The sequence below is a fragment of the Erithacus rubecula genome, assembly GCF_903797595.1.
Source record: "Erithacus rubecula genome assembly, chromosome: 2".
NCBI classification, from domain to species: domain Eukaryota; kingdom Metazoa; phylum Chordata; class Aves; order Passeriformes; family Muscicapidae; genus Erithacus; species Erithacus rubecula.
In genome coordinates, this window is record NC_136685.1 from 46,649,735 (window position 1) to 46,667,041 (window position 17,307).

Here is a 17,307-nt window from a genome sequence, read left to right on the forward strand (position 1 = left end):
AATAAAGCAAGGCTGCTGCTGTCACTTTGCTGTAGTGCCCTGCCTGGGAAGCATTCTCAGTTAGACCTGCTGAAACTTCCTTTGTTAGGTTATCTTTCTCAAGAGGGTGTTTTGAGATGAATGCCTCCTTTCTGCTCTCTGTAGGAACCTAAAATCTCATAAATTTGCCTATAATGCACAGCTGAATTCTGAAGTGAAATATGTAAGTTTTAAAAAAAAAATCATTAACAGACTTCTATTCCTCCCTTAACATAAAGCTTATTATTTTTTTTCATCAGTGCTTGTCCTGGTTACAGGGACAGGAACTTCTCCAAGGGCCAAAGAGACTGTGAAAATGACTTGGCAGCCTGCATCCAGACTGTGACCTGGCAGATCACAGGACATGGGCAGAGCTCCCCTCTACTCCCACAGGAAACCTGTCGTGCAGGTACTTTCATACCATGCTTTCTAAAATGCACAGGTGGGCTTGCATCCATGCAAAATAGAACTCAAAATGCAGCTGTGGAGGAGCCACAGAACACTGGCCTTTTGACTGAAAACATGTATGCAGGACCTGAGAGATCAGGATTCAGTTTCCTCCTCCAAAATTCAGATGGAAAATAGATCACTTTCCTCTTCCTCCCCACCTTTCCCTGGCCATTAGAAAACAAAATTCTGGTCTTTTTTTGATCCAATAAATATCAAAATCCTCTCTGTGGCAAAACTAAGTGCAACTGGTAGAACTATGGCAGAAAAGCTGGAAAACACAGATTCTTTGCAGCATAGTCACATCTCATCACTAATAATAACTGTGCTTTTGGAAGAAAGATGAGTGAGAGATTTTACTAGATCAGGTGGAGGAGGAAGCTGAAAGCAATCTCTCTATTCTGCCATGGTTGCTTTATTTAAATAAAAAGGAGAATAAAAATTATTTTCTGTGTATGAGAAGGTGAAATCTGTATTCCAATAACTATATTTTAAAAGAAATGACAAATGATTCTCCTTAAAAAATATATAAAAATCTCTTCTTCTCATAAGTGAGGTCACTGGCAGTGAGTTCAAGCTGAGAGAGTCCTGCAGTATGAAAAGCAAACCCATGACTAAGGTTTGTTTATGGATCTAATTTGCCTCAGATGTCAGCTATAAGCATAATTTTGCTTCACAGGCCAGCCAGCTATCACCTCAGGTAGTGGTATTTTGGATTGCATCCAGTCCTAACTCTCCCTGGGAATTGGATAAAGAGCCTAAATGTCTACCTCAGTACCCTGGGTTCCTCTGCAAAGGCAAGTACTTAAAGGTTTGATGTGCCACCCAAGCTCTTAATTGGGTCCTACCCTGTAATTTGTTCCATAATAGGATGACCCAGCAGGATCATTTACGGCAGAGCATGAAAGCAAATGCCAAAGAATGAAAATGCAGAGTGCAAAGTTGTTGCATTGATTGTATAAATTACCTCATTCAACAGCCTTAGGCTGACTATTAATATTTCAGTGTTGGATACCACTTCAGTTTCACATCTAATGTGTTTCTTGAGTAAACAAGTGATGCCTGGGAGAACCTTCCTCCCTTAAAAACAAAACAAGACACAGGTTTCAAAAGAAATCTCAGAAGGAATCAATCAGAGATTTTAAAATTAGCTGAGGCATAATGCAAGACTCTTATAAGATAATTTTGTGATAGCCTGATAGGTTTATTTCACTGATTTTTTTTAAATATAATGTCACTAGTACCAAAACAAAGTTACTGAAAGAAAATGAAGGTTTAAAATGGCAATATTTAGACAGTTCTGGGATTTCATTGTGCCATTACTCTGTCCAAACAACTTAACAAGTTCCAGAAAAGCTGTGACAAAGTGCTGCTGGATGTTTCAGCATGTTTCTGCACTGCTTTTAATTAACAGCATCACATTGTTTGAGAGCCAGTTACCAGCCAGAATCTTCTCCTCAGATGGTGACTAGGGATGAGACAAGAGGATGCCCACCCTAACAGTGCACTGGAGAAACAGGGTCCTGCCCAGTGAACAGGCAAGGCATGTATAACATGCCATCCCTGTGGACAACAGCTCAGAGAGTGTCTCTGCCATCCAAGCAAACACTATGGGTTCTAAAACTGCTGTTTGAGATCAAATTTATTATTAGCAACCCTCTCTGCAAGGGGAGAGAAGAGGCTATGCAGACCCTAATATCACACAACCTAGCCCACACATGCTGGAGATAGACATCTGTAAACTTTCTGGCTAACTTTTTTTTCTTTTCTTGGTAAGAATGCTTATATGACAGACTGCCAGGCTTTTCAGTACTTGAACACAAGTATTTGCATATTCAGATCAGCCTAGGCTATGCAATGCATAGAACTACTGGATAGCATGACCATAGATAAAGTGAGATCCAAAGAAGATCATCAAGAGTAAAATGTTTTGAATTTTTCAGACCCCTGCCTTAGCTTGATTTGTAAGAGATGCTCAGAGCCCAGGTCATATATCCCAAAATATGGGAAAACAGCTGTGGAAATGCTTAATTGAAAAAATTTTATTTCTGTCCATGCAATAGGACTGACTACACTTGTAGGAAATCTTAAAACTTTTAATCACAAGCACACTATATAAATACCAGCTAGCTTGACTTTTTGTGAAGTGACTCGCAGATGTTATATATATATATATATATATAACAAACCAAAAAACCCCAAACAAACAAACACCCCCTCAAAAAAACCCCCAAAACCCAAAAAACCCCAACCAACTTTCCAAAGGAAACATTTAGCACTGTCAGGAAAGGAGACATGCCAGCTTCTTGCCACCTACAGGCGAAACACTAAAATTCCCATGATCCAGCAGCTAACTACTTCTCAAACTCCAGTGTTTGGACAATGAATTGCCCCATAACTGACATCAAATGCAAACAGTACTGACATTCCAGACACTGTGCAACTTATAGAATATTTTGTAAGTTTATTTTAAAGCAGAAGCATTCATTTTTTGAAAAAATCAGTTCTTTTGCCAAGGATTTGTTTAGATGATCTTTCATGAAGAATAGCTGGAAGGTTTGTTTTTTTTTTTTTGCCTAGTTTCATGCCATGTTTCTGCTAATTACTGTTGATTAGCAAACAGCTTGGCAATTAACCCTGACAGGTTAGTCATCAGTTTGATAGCACTGCATGTCATCCAAAAGGTAGGGGGAATTTATTGTTAATTTCAGACAATTAGCAACAGGCTGGCAGAGCTCACAACAGCCTAAAAAGCTCAATTTTCCAGAACAGCTGAGATAAATTACTAAATCAATTAAAACACATCAGTGGATGTCTGCAAGCCTACTTAAAGCCAGGAAACAAGACACTAAAGAATAGTGGGAGGAGAAAGACTAGCAGGGGTTTTTTGGTGTTGTTTGGTGATATTCTTTTCAAGCTGTTGGTGTTTATTCTGCTCTGCCATTGCCATTAGTTCAATATAACTAAAAACTAGTGCTGACTTAAAATAATCTGGTAAAGGATAGGATCTAAAATGACTTTCCTTCCAAAGTGGTTAACTTTTCTAAAAGGCAAAGAGGTTGTTATTGCCAATGCGATAATTGCAATATTGACAATTGGTGGGCAGCAACTTTTCTCTTTTTTCACATTCAGCTGCCCCTGTCATGTTGGACAGAACCTTATCTACGGGCTGGCTTTCCTAGGAGTGCCTGCACTGATCCTTCTCATTGTTGGCTATGCCCTGAACAACCAGACTTGGAGGCTGGTGATGGGCAAAAGGTCTCATTTTGGGAGGGTGACTTCATCAAACTGGTTGCTGAAATGCAAACTGGTCTGCTTTGTCTTGTGCAGCATCACTGGGAGGGCACTGGTTGCTCCAGTCACATGGCTTGCAGTCACCCTGATAAATGGCTCGTATTATATCTGTGCTGTGAGCGAGTATGTCCCTGTGTCTTACTATGCAGCTGCTCCTAATGTCACTGCTAGTGAGCGCAGGAGGATATTGGCTACATTTCCCTGCAGTCAGCTGGTTCCTCCAGAGCTGACGCGGGCACGAGATGAAGTGATTCTCCTCCTCAGATACCAGTCACAAGTGAGTAACTCCTGTTGTTCTGTTGCCTCTAAAGCTGATGATGAGAGGTGAAGCTAATTCAGCAAGCAAAGCATTAGGATAAAACAAGATCAGTGCCCTCTGTCTTGAGTGCTAAATCTCTGTGTGTTTTGATGCTTATTCTTTTAAGTGAAACTGAACTTTAGTATATAAATAACTGTATCTGCTTGTTCCATTTGTTCCCTGCTATCTGAGGATATATTCTTCCTTATGTGCTATCCTGAAAACTAATATCAAGTGAGATAAATGAAAGTACAAGAGCCAGGGAAGGTATGAGGTTTCTTCATTAAAGTAGAAGAAACGTGACTAAGAGGCCCAGGCTGTGAATGTTTCATGTGAACCCATGTAAAATCTTGGGTTTTAGATCACACTCAATTCTAAAAGTTTGCATACTTGGTAAACAATAGGGGAAGCATTAAGTTGTCACTTCAGAGAAAACTGTTTTTAAGCAGGCTATAAGCTAATATAGTCTAAGACCTGGATGGCCTATCTTATAACAATAATAGCTGAGAAAGCAATATTCTTAAAACTGCACTACAGAATTTTCTTGAACTTGAAAGGAACAAGTGATTTTACTACATGGCTGCCTCCAGTAGGTATGGACTGGGTTTGATGGTAACAGATGCTTTCCAGGCTTATACCTTGTTAAAACTATTATTAAGGAAAACAAGTAAAGATAACTTTTGAGCATCAGAGAATCCATAAGGTTATCATTGTGAATATTTTCAGCTCTAACAGATTTTTTTTTTGTTTGTTTTTTTGTTTTTTTTTTTTTGGGTTTTTTTTGGTGGTTTTTTTGGGTTTCTTTGTAAGGTGGCTGGCTGGCTTCTGATTGCTGTGGTAGTCATCACTGTGTTCCTTTCTTACTGCCTGGCAAGCTGCTTCTCCCCACTCAGCTTTCTACATTTCAGATACTGGAGCAGCTATGTCCACAATGAGCAGGAGCTCTTTGATGAGGCAACAGACCAGCACTCCAGGCTCTATGCCATGCAGAATGTAAGGAAGTTCTTTGGCTTTTTCCCAGGAAGTGAGAATGTAAAGGAAATTCGTATCCCATCTCTCAAGGAGTGGCAGGCCATTTCTGGCCTGGCCTTTCTGAAACGAGTGGATGAGGAGCACTACGATTACAGCCTCCTCCATGACTGGGCACTCAAGGAGCGTGCAAGTGGAAAGTATCTGAGGATTGATGAAGACCCTGGGATCATAACACAGCTCTGAAGATCCAAGCCCCCACAATACTTTGCAGAAAAGCAGGAACCTGTCCAGCTCTCTGTCAGACCTGAGCTGGAACTTTCTGATACAGTATTACATTGATGTATAAATTATGTGAGCAAGTGCATCTTGTTAATGTAGTCCTTTAGCACCTGCTTATAGATTCCTTTACTGATGGTGTTTTGACTCCTGTGGATCTATGCCTAGATTAGGGTGGGCTGTTTCAAGCTTCAACTCTCTGCTTTCTAATAGTTATGCTGAAAGGATAAGTATATACTGAGAAAGTTATTTACAAATGCTTTTATTTCCATTAAAAGGATGTGTAAGAGGTAGACCTTGATTGGATCCTATGAATTGGTCCACTCTGTATAGAGCAAGGGCAGCTATCCAGCTTTTCTTTAGCTGACACCTAGCAGAAATGACTTATTTCTCCTCACCCACTATTTTTTTTGTATTGTGTAAGTAATCTACACTGAGTTAACTACTAGTTAAGTCTGGGGCTATAGTAGCATGTAGGAAACATATGGGGAAATTTTATCATCAAAGGCTGAGTTTAGATACAATGAGAGAACTTTCAATACTGATAATTCTGATAAAATACCCACTGAGGCACACAATGGAGGTGTGTAACACATAGCAGCTATATGAAAAACCACTTGACACATGGCAAACTAACTTGAAATGTTTTCTGCCTGAAAGCAGGACCACATAGCAAGGCCAGTCTCCTATTTGGAAATACTTCAAAATCTCCAATGTGTTTGTGTGTTTTGCCTACTGTACAAATAGCAAATGAGGATGGGGAAAATCTCAGTCTATGCTTTGCCTCTGTAAACCTGTAATTTATACACATAATGGGCCCATGAATATTACTGTGATTAAAAACTTTGTGATTAAAAATTTTGTGAAACAAGGCTTAATGATGTTTATGTGTTAAGTCAGTTTGGCATGTTACTCATCTCCTCTTCTAACCCTCTGTGCAGATATTTCTAACTCTAAGGGGAGGGAAATGCATGCCATATTTTTTTTTTAATGCTTCCTGTATTGCCTTGCCATGTACAAGTGGGCTCCAAAGCTATATGCTATACTATATGATGCTATCTGCTACTAAAAAATGACCCCAGGGGCTTGAAGTGGAAAAATCTAATTATTTAATGCATTTTACTGGAAAATGCAGGACTCAGAACTGCTGTACCCCCGTAGTGCCCCTGCCACCAAAATCCAGCCATGCAAACCTAATAAAAGGTAATGTAACGAAACTGTTTGTGTGAATGCCTTAGGAAACAAACTACCTCCGGTAGTAAACACTGCTTTGTGTATCTGAAGATTTTGATAGAAAACCCCTATGCTGATGTCTGAATCCAAATGACAAAAACCTGCTGTCTTCAGCCCATGTGAATTCTTTCTGCTTCTATTGTTTTACAGTGCTACTATAAAATGATGCAGTATTTGCAGTTAGGAGTAAGCTCTAAAATTCTATTTCTTGTTCACCTAATTTTTAAATTAGGGTTCATGGTTTCTGATTTTGTTCCGATTACTCTTTACCCTGTATTTTTCATAATAGTGTGTAACTTAAAATACTGAGTGGAAACACTATCTGTCATTGTCACTGTGAAGTCAGCCTGCCAATATACTAACAAGCTCTCACCTTGTTAGCATGTATTAATCCATGGTACTACAGCTGTAGGGTTTTAATTGATTTGGTGTATTTCCTTTTACACCTTGGCTCTTTGAAACATGTCATGTATTGGAAATGAAAGCACAGCTTTCAAATTAATTCATGCTTATGGACAAATCTATGAGTTGGTACAGTTGAATAGTCAAACTGTGCATGCTAAAATGAGTCCTGTTACCCAAGAATCCACTAAGAATTCCAGTGTGCTCACTTGAAAATTATTCTCCCTATGTCCATAGTAAAAGTTTTCTGGAAACCCTGAGCTTATAAAGTGTATTTGTGGGAAAAGTGCCAGACATGGGGCCAGAAACATGATGCACCTTAAAACGACTCTGTGTACCATGTACCCATGAGGGTCTGCTGATGTTTAACCCTGAACAGTCTTAAATTCATCCCGGCAGGTACCCCGAAGCATGGCAGCTCCTAGTATAGCCAGTTTTAGCGCCTCCTGTTCTGCACATGCATGGTGGTGATGCTGCCGATGTGATGGGACTCCTGAGATCACGGTGAACGTTCCCTGCTTAGCCTGCAGGCTCTGTTTGACTTCAAGCTGCGAACCACCACCTGCATCAGAAATGGCATTCAGCTAGAGCATCGCGATCGACTCCCCTTCACTTTGCTGATCCCTGTAAATTTTCAAGGGAAGAACCAAGAGTGAGCCATCCATCACTCGCCTGTCCGGCGGAGGGCAGGGGAGCAGCGCCAGCAGATCCCTGCTGAGCGCCAGGCAGCGAGGGCTGGAATGAGCGAGCAGCGGCACCGCAGCTGGGAAGGCGGCCGGGGACCAGACTGACCCGCTCTCTGTGTGAGCCCGCCGGCTACGGCAGCTACGCCGACCCCCTGCCTCTCTCTCTCAGTCCCTCCCTCCTCCCGTCGGTCGGTGAGGCCCGGCCCAGCCAGGCCCGGCCCAGCCAAGCCCGGCCCAGCCCGGCGGCGCCGTCCCCGCCTATCGCGAGCGCGAGGCATGCTAGGAAGGGCCGGGACGCGGCCGGGACAACGCAGGCGCGGGCGGCGGTGGCGGCGGCGTCGCGGTGCGGGCGGCCCATGGCCGTGAGCGGCGGGCCACGATGACCGACTACAGCGAGGAGCAGCGCAACGAGCTGGAGGCGCTGGAGTCCATCTACCCGGACTCGTTCACGGGTGCGGGGCCGCGCTCGCCGCCGGCGCGCGGGGGGAGGAGGGGAGGCCGCGCCGGGGCTGCCGCGGTCCCGCGGCGGTTCCGAGGCGGTTCCGAGGCGGTTCCGAGGCGGTTCCGAGCCGCGCCGCTTCGGTGCGTGCCCGCGGTTTGGTTCGCGTTCCCTGGCCGGGAAAGGCAGAGCCTGTGATGGCCCCCGTGGCCCGGCCCGTGGGTGCTGCCCCTGCCGCGTTTAGCGCCGTGGCACGGCAGCCAGCCCGGCGTGGGCAGCCCGGTGCCCTGCTGGAAGGATGCTCTTCCGAGAAGCCTTTCAGAAATGCGGCCCTAGGTGGGAATCGCCGAGCTGCTTTGTGCCCTTTCCGGGAACAAGCTTGCCGCGATCGTGAGGCACGGGATGTTTTGGGATGCTTAAAGGTGTTGTTTCCTCCGTAAACGTGTTGCCACTACCTGCCTGACTCCACTGCAGGTGAAAAAAGTGCAAGCTTTAATTCCGCGGGGCAGCGTGTTATATTGCTGAAACTTTCATATTGTGGATACGTTGGTTCATCAGTTTTTCAGGATTTTCAATTTGCCGTCAAAGAATCAAGACTGTCTACCATGCCGGCTAATCTAACGTGATTTTTGGCATTCTGTGTCCAAAGAATATTAACAGTGGAAAAATCGAGGCATTTTCTGTTCCCTTCATGCACGGGATCTACTCTATCAAGAGTTCCACAGCATCTTATTTGGCAATAACTTCAACGCACAAATATTTGCCTAGTATAGTTGCCTATTGCTTCAATCTGAAAATATTTAGGTGAAGGATTATTTAAAGGTGTATGAACTGATCTATGGTAGCTGGGGATGCTGGATATCTGATACTGATATGGAAGTCGTTTTCTTTCAAACAGCCTCTACTCTGATGTTTATTCAGAGTTATTGTTCACTCATGTGATGATTTTATGCCCGAGAGAAGAGAGGGGAAGAAAGATTGTAGTAGTACATTAGCAATTAGACAAAATTCAGTTGATACTTTGGGAGCATGTACACTAATTTGGGTATAGGTTATAACAGCAGAGCAGTCCTTACATGAGGATGTGGTCTGCAACCCACAAGTGTGCAATGAGGTTTATAGCTGGTGAAACACAGGTCACAGCTCTTGCTGTGTTGTGTTGTCTGTCTCCTAGGGCCTGATTCATACATTTTCATTCCAGTAACATTTATTGCATTAAGCTGTTTTAAATATAGGTGTGGGCATACTGCAAATATAGTCCAGGGTCAAGAGTGCACTGGATCTGGATGCTCATCAGACACATTTAGTCAGTAAAGCAAATTAGCTTTGATAGCTTTCTGCACGCAGTCAGTGCATTACCAGAAGTCTTTTGATTTGCTTTGCACTTTCTGGAACTTCCGGAAGAGAAAGTTTTCAAAAAGTGAAATCCTTTGGTATTGTTTGATGATGTAAGGTCTCATTCAAAGAGCACTCCAGGCATCACATCATATGGAAAACAGTTGTTAATTGAAAAATATTACATTAATAAGTTAAAAAGGCCCTTAACACTCTATCAAGAGCTTACTTTCATTTTAAGTCCTTGAGAAGTTCCATTTTAGTGATGTGAAGAAGTAATTGATTTAAGGACTCTCCCTGACTCTTGGTTTTTTCCTTTGAACAGTATTGTCAGAAAATCCAACAACTTTCACAATCACTGTGACATCTGAAGCTGGGGAAAATGATGAAAGTAAGTTGATCACATCTTACTCAGAAACTTCTCTCATGTATGTTTAAGTCTAATTCTCTCACCAGCAGCTATGTATACCTCCACTTAGATCCTTGTAGGGGCCTGATACAGCAAACATTCCTTAGCAAATATAGTTCAAGGAGTTGGGTGGTCCTTGTTTAATTTGCAGGAATGTTATGCTCTCAGTGTAGGACTGCTTTGTGCTGAATCTCAAAGGCTTGTAGCATAGCTTCAAAAAGTATGGGTTGTCACTGTCCTTGCATTGGCTTACAGACATGTTGTGAGGTGATTTTTTTTCTGGTAACTCTGTGTGCCAGCTACGTGGGAGAGTTGAGTCTATGCTGTGAATGTGAAGCCCATAAGGAAAAGTTCTAGAGCAGGAGGCTATGGGTTCCAAGACACTGTGTGTTTGTTAAGAACCAGCAATTGTGTGGGCATGTTGTAAGCAAGCCTTACTCCAAGCAAGTTGGAAAGCTGCTGTTGTGGGTACTATAAAAGAAGGTATAAAGTGGTGCTGTTTTACTTAGTTTTAAAGGAGTAAGTCCTGCATAGAGCTGATATCTGTGTTGAAGAGACTGCTGTGCTACCAAGAACTGTGAGTCTGAAGCTAAAGGAAAGCTTCTCACTGGTATTGTGGGAGGATTTGAAAAAGGAACTTGGTTTTTTTTTTACCTTGTTTCCATGTTACCCTGGCTCTGGGCAGCTTCAGAGTTAATGCATTTTTCTTAGGCAGTTCTCTGCTTAACAGCTTCTACTGGACATAGCGTGTTTGTCGTCAGCCCTGGTACCCAGCACAGGTTGATAGTATCAACCTTCAACCAGGCACACAGAATCTGAAGTGTTAATATGTTCTATTCTTACAACTCTTGCTGTTTTACAGCTCTGTGTAGAATATGAGGAAGATTGCTGTTCTAGTACCTGTCAACCTCAACAGGAGGTTTTTCAGTCTTCCTAAAGACCTTTCAGACATGAGTAGGTTGTAATAGTTTGTGCAAGTGTAAACTTTATCATCTTAATTTCTTTGAGCTCTTGGGTTAGGTTTAAATCTGTCCATATTGGTTTAGCATCTGTGTAAGAAGACTGTTCCTTAAAGGCAATAATATTTTATATTCTCTGATCTTTTAGGTTGTTGATGCAGTAGGAAAACACACAAATTTATACAGAATTACCACCATAAGAATATGTGTTTCTTTATCTTGTAGCTGTCCAAACAACCCTTAAATTTACCTATAGAGAAAAATACCCTGATGAAACTCCACTATATGAAGTTGTCTCACAGGAGAATCTTGACGATAATGATGTCATGGACATAATAAAACTGCTAGAGCAGCAGGTAAGGAAAATGGAATGTCTTGGTACAGCTTGATACCACTTCACACTTTGCCTGGAATTTCTCAAATCAGTTGATTTCGAAGGTATCTGCTACTGATTTGAAACCTGTTCCATATTATAGGGGCTTACTTTGAGGTTTGAGTTTGGTGAATGACATAATTGAGGAAAGATACAGGGCTAATTCAATGTGTGCAATAATGTAGAACAATGAAATGGAAGTGTACTAGGGCTTCCCTTCTTTTCCACTTCTAGCTTAAGGTGAATTTTAACTGTGTGTGTATATATATGTATGTGTATATATATATATATATACACATATATACATATATATATATGTTTCTGTTTACTTAGTATTTGTGAAAATAACACACCTCAGTTTCATTTGGAAATATTAAAAAATGCAACATTTATTCTTGATTCTTTTTGATAACATAACTGTTTGGGGATGGAGCTCATCAACCTTTGGGATCAGTGAGAGTGCATTGTGAAGGAAAAAAGGAAACACTTCTTTGGTTTCAGGAATTTCTGACAAGTCTTCACTTCCTTAAAATTGCCATGACATGTTTAATAGGCATTTTTTTTTTGTTCCTTCCATCAACTGATGTTTTTTGGTTTTCTTGAGAAACTGTCTCACTTCAAAGGAGCATGTAATAGAATTAAGGAATAAACTGTTCCAAAAGAAGAAACATTCTGAGTGACTTGTCTCTTATGATTTATGGTATTCAAATTTTAGTTGTGTTTCTACTGTAGGTTTTGTTTTATTCATGAAAAAGCCTTCCAGAAGATGTCTATAATGTGTTAATAATCTGAACACAGACATTCATCTTTGTGTTTTGCTGCACACCCATTTGGAGATAATTAATTGAGTTAACTGGCCAGTTGAATTTGAATTTTACAGTTAGCTTTTGAGACTGGTGCAGAATGTGTCAGCTGTGCCCTCTTCATTTGCACAACACCCTGCTTTCTATAAACATATTTATGCATTCAGGTTCTTCTGTTTGAAGTTGCCTTCCTTGTGTTACAGGCAGAAGAAAATTTAGGAATGGTAATGATCTTCACTCTAGTCTCAGCAGTACAGGAGAAATTAAATGAAATAGTGGATCAAATAAAAACACGAAGAGAAGAAGAGAAGAAACAGAAAGAAAGAGAAGCAGAAGAAGAAGAGAAGGTATGCAAAATAATGTTTTCAATGAAAAAGACTTTCATCTTCTTTAAAATGCATTGGTTTGATGCAGGAGCAGTTCTCAGTTGCAGTGGGAAAGGAACAGCTATCCTAAAGATGAATTAATTGAAACTTAGGAAGATTGTTTAATGAACTTAAGTGATCTTTTTTCCCCTTTTTTCTTAAGCAGTCTTTTTAGAGTCTAACTGCGTGTTCACAGTCCCTTCTAGCATTACTTCCTAAGGCACAGACTTTTCCCAAATTAAATCAGATTTGCTGTAGACAGTTTTTTTACTGTAAGAAGGGGGAGCTAGAGGGAATGGGGAGCAAAAAAGGCCAGAATATGTCACATTGCACATGGGGTCCATAGTCTGAGGAAGGCTGTCTTCCTTGGTAGACTGGTGGAAGCAGTGGGACCAGCCTTCAAGACTGGTTTGTCCTCCTGTAGAACAGTTTTACCATTCGTGGATTGTGCTGTGCTAAGTCCAACTAATGAGTCTTCACTCACTTCCTGAGAAATAAGTGGAGAGTGATGGGACTTGGAAGGTTCTGTATTTCTGAAAATTGGCAAAGAAATATCTGAAAAAAAAAAATTTTTTTTCTCTGTTTCAGCAATATAAAAGGATTAATGTATTTCAGTGGGAAATATTTCAGTGTAGATTGCACTATAGGGCTGATAAGAAATGCTGCCTACTTATAAATAACCTATAGTGGTGGGGAGTTGTGAACTATTTTATTCTAGGTTGAAAAGGAGTATGCAGGATTCTTCCATGAGAGTTGCTACCTCAGTATAGTTCTCAGAAAAGAGTCCCATGATAAAAAATCACAAGAATTTGTTCTTTATATATTCTCAGGATTAGAATTAATTTCTCAAAATACTTCACAGCAAGCAGTTTTTCTGTGTTGTAATTTAAATGCTTAAGAGAATGCTTATCTTCACCTGTAGCTTTGCAAGTTGTGTTTGCAGCCTTGTTTTTTATTCTTCCAGCAACGTTTTCATGGCACTCCTGTTACCATTGAGAATTTCCTTAATTGGAAAGCCAAGTTTGATGCAGAGCTTCTAGAAATAAAAAGGAAAAAGATGAAAGAAGAAGAACAAGCAGGCAAAAATAAGCTAAGTGGTATGTTTTAATACTGGTTGTGAAATTTCTACAACAGTACTAGCCTGATACATCTGGAAGTGGTTTTTTACACAGATTATAGGTCTTGGCACCCTGCTCCATAGTCTGTGTGTCTTAGCTTTGAACTGGTTCCCCTGTGTTGATGGATCTACTTTTCACCTGATTACCTGAAAAACATAACCACTTTGGTCATGCTGTATCATTGTTCTGTTTTCTCCTCACTTCTGGCTAGTTTTGATGAAAGTTGATAGAAATTAAAATTTTAATGATGTGAAGTTTCCTGAAAAGCTGTACACATTTTTCATAAAAAGGGGACACATTTGATACCTCTCTGAAGGGTATGCATTTGGGAATCTGCAAAGTTGAGATTACAGAAATCAGGCTTCTAGTTTTCTGTTCTTTAAAGTATAGTTAGTATATGGTGTCTGTTTTCCTCTAAACAAATGTAATTTATGGAAGCTCCCTTTACAAAGCCAAAACCAGGCTTATTCTTGGATTGTCATTAGTGTAATTCCAATATTAGCATGGACACCAACCAGTCTTGTATGTGGAAGCTTGCATGAGCAATGTAGATGGAAGATAGATGATTTATGTGGAAAGAGTCCTGAGCTTTTCTTCCTGTCCCTCCCAGTCAGAAAGGCTTCACTCTTCTGTAATGTTGCCTTCACAGCTGTGCTTGTGTGTATAAGAGCTGGTGATTTGTATAGATCTAAGTTGCTTTTTAAATGGGAGAATATGTTAAAAAAAAGTGGAGGAGTCAGCTGTTTTCCTTCCCAGTTCCCACAGAGGATTTCTTGTGGTGTGCAAGATGAAGACTAAAGCAATAAGGACTGAACACAAGACTGTGGGGTGTACATTTTTCTGCCCCCATTATTAAAGTCTTAATAACATTACAGTGACCTATTTCCCATGTAAGAGGAGGAAGGTTGTTGGTGTGGAGGAATCCTGGATGAATTAAAAAAACAAAACAGAATGGGGAGCTTATAGAAACAAGCAGTTAAAAGCACAAAAGACTGCTAGAATTGGTTGATTTGAAAATACTAAAATCACATGCTGACCATTGTTGCCTCAGGTTGATAGTTGCTTCAGAACTGTACTTAATTATATATTGTTTTGTATTTTATTTCTAGGTAAACAGCTGTTTGAAATGGATCACAACCTAGACACCTCTGACATCCAGTTCTTAGAAGAAGGTAAATTTCTATTTGATTCCACAGCTGAAAGGCAGTGGCTTAAAATAGGTCAAAATTCCTAAGCAAAATCTTTGTTACATTTCTGACTTAACATCTTAATATCAGAATCACTTTTACATTGGAAGAACTTCCTGAGAAGTACTCCTTTGCAGAGTGAACAGAAATGATTTTAGCTTTTCTCAAAACCAAACTTTTTTCAAGATGGCAAAGTGTATTTATTTGCAGCCTTGTATTTGAGTTGATCTTATTTACATTGCTTCTATATAAATGATTGGACTAGGAGCAAAACAAAACAAAAAAAGAAAAGCACAGACAAAAACCCCAACTCAACCCTATTTTTTTTTTTCAAATAGCCAACCTTCAAACCCCTAATTTCAAGCACAGGTCTTGAACTTTTGTCGCCTTTTCTCTGAACCTCAACACCAATAGTAATCATCCTGCAGATTGAAGTAAATATTATTTGCATCAGTGCAACCCAGTTCTTTTTCATGGTTTCTGCAGATGTGCCTTTAACTTTGCCTAAAATACTGACCTGGTGCCAGATGAAAATTCTGTAAGCCTGTGCCAGAAAAATATTAAACTTGGAAAACCAGTTGGAGATAAAGCATATAAAAGCATATATACTCGCAATAACATATATATTTAATTTGATGTACTGGTTTTTAGTATCCTAGTTTAAAATACCTGAGTTTTGAGGTAAGACAGTTCTTTAATATATCTGCATTATCTACTGGTATCACAAAACACAGGCAGAAGAAAATCAAGATTCTTCTCTGTATGCAACAATTTTAAAAATAAAGTTTATGAATGTCAATGAGTATAAACTGGAAATGGTAGTGATGGGGAAGTTTAGTTTCTTTTATAGGGAATAATTTAATCTTGTCTTCCTACAAATTATCTGAAGTGAAGATGGTTTGTTGATGGCACATTTGGCTGCCTCAAGAGAGGAACAGACTGGGCTCTGTGCCCAGATGATTTGGGATTAATGCATTAATTTGTAATCCTGTTGCTACTGGTGATTAAAAACTCCCGTTCTTATTTCTACTCTCATTCTATCATAGATGCAACAGATTACTAAGTCTGTTTTAATGTTAGAGTAGCATGTACTACTAATTTTCAGAGGATAATGCCATTATCTTGATAGGTGCCTTCAGGTCTAGTGAAATAATACAAACTTTATTTAGTGACCAGAAGATGTCACTGTTGATACATAAAAATGAAATAGCAGTCCTCGAGTTTTATCCTCAGGTGAGCAGCATTGCTTTCAGAAGAAAATGTGAAACTAGCCAAAGCTTCACTTTGCTTGTAAAATTTAAATCTGAAAGCAGATGAATGTATGTCAGTGTAAGGAATTTTTTATGAACCTTGTGCATTTGTCTCACTAGGATAGTAGTAGTTATTCCAGCTGTGAGGTCCTGAGCTTCTGCGTTGGCTGTCCTGGGGAGAAAGAATCTCTGCTTCTGGCAAATGTAAATGTTAATTTCATGCTCCCATTGAATTCTGAGGTTCTGCATGACATTTCTCTTGACTTGGTTTTGATACAAAATTAAAAAAAAAAAGAAAAAACTTCAACTGTGAAAAGATAAAATGTGGCATTTTCTTTTCAGTATCTATTTGATGTATAAAAAGCCAGTAAGTTTGCAGCTACCTACATTGAAAAACTGATATGAAAAAATCGTGTATGTTTTGTTGTTGTTATGTTTTCCTTGTTGCATGAAAATAAGGTCTCTTTCTATTCCTTGCAGCTGGAAACAATGTGGAGGTTGATGAATCTTTATTCCAAGAAATGGATGATTTAGAGTTGGATGATGAAGAGGATGACCCTGACTACAATCCTGTTAATTTAGATAGTGATTAGCTTATTTGAACTGATTCTGTCATCAGTATGGACATATGTAAGGAGAGAGGGGCAGGCAGGAAAGCCACAGCATCTGTGGTTTTAGTAATGTTTATTGTTTTTCTTTTCTCTTATTTTTTTTTTCCAAAGAAAAAAACCAACATATTTTAAATCCAGGAGAATGGTCTTCTGATGACTTTCACTATAAATAAATTTACTTTAATATTTCAAATGAAAAATTTGAGAAACATTGATCTGTTTGAACACGTTTTTCCATTTTCTCTTAGTTTTTTTCCTCCCTCCTTCTGTAATTGTTCTTTGAAGAAATGTGGCAACTTGTGAGACAGAAAGGTGTTACAGCAAGCACTAAACACACCTGCATCTGAATGCTGAGCAGCTGTTCTGCTGTCTTCCACCTGGGATAAACATGGGCAGATTTGGTGAATAAAAGGGATCACATACTATGCAGTTATTTATTTTTTTGTTTCTTCCTCCTGTGGAATTTTTAAATAATCCAAGTCAGTTCTGGTGCCCCAATTTATCAGCTGTAGATAGACAGCACTAGTCACCTTTGTTGTATAGCCTTACTAAAGTCTAGTGGAAAGCATTTCCATGCAATTAAAGTGACATTTTTTGCCATAGTCATGAATCATATTTTCAAAATGGCAAGTTCAGGTCAGTAAGGGGAAAAAAAATCAGAATGTGAAGTCCTCTTGAAGTTTGGTTGATCTGTTGAGAGGGTTTGGGTTTTTTGAATGTGTGCATCAATGAACTATGAAAAATCAAAATCCACCTTATGAAGATTGGTTTGCTTTTGGCAGCAGACTGTATCAAAACACTATGAGTGGAGTGCACATGACAGCAGCAGGGT

General features: G+C 39.9%; 2 protein-coding genes across 2 annotated transcripts; both read left to right on the plus strand.

Moving 5' to 3' along the window:
- Positions 1-3,302: 3,302 nt before the first annotated feature.
- On the plus strand, positions 3,303-6,396 carry CALHM4 (calcium homeostasis modulator family member 4). Its single transcript, XM_079298816.1, has 2 exons — positions 3,303-4,036; positions 4,868-6,396. Exons 1-2 carry the CDS (start codon positions 3,479-3,481, stop codon positions 5,270-5,272), a joined length of 963 nt encoding a protein of 320 aa, XP_079154942.1. The 5' UTR covers positions 3,303-3,478; the 3' UTR covers positions 5,273-6,396.
- Positions 6,397-7,898: 1,502 nt separating this feature from the next.
- On the plus strand, positions 7,899-16,579 carry RWDD1 (RWD domain containing 1). Its single transcript, XM_079299035.1, has 7 exons — positions 7,899-8,078; positions 9,726-9,791; positions 10,994-11,124; positions 12,148-12,291; positions 13,274-13,406; positions 14,537-14,599; positions 16,345-16,579. The coding sequence occupies exons 1-7, from the start codon at positions 8,006-8,008 to the stop codon at positions 16,455-16,457; spliced, it is 723 nt and encodes a 240-aa protein (XP_079155161.1). The 5' UTR covers positions 7,899-8,005; the 3' UTR covers positions 16,458-16,579.
- The last annotated feature ends 728 nt before the right edge of the window (positions 16,580-17,307 follow it).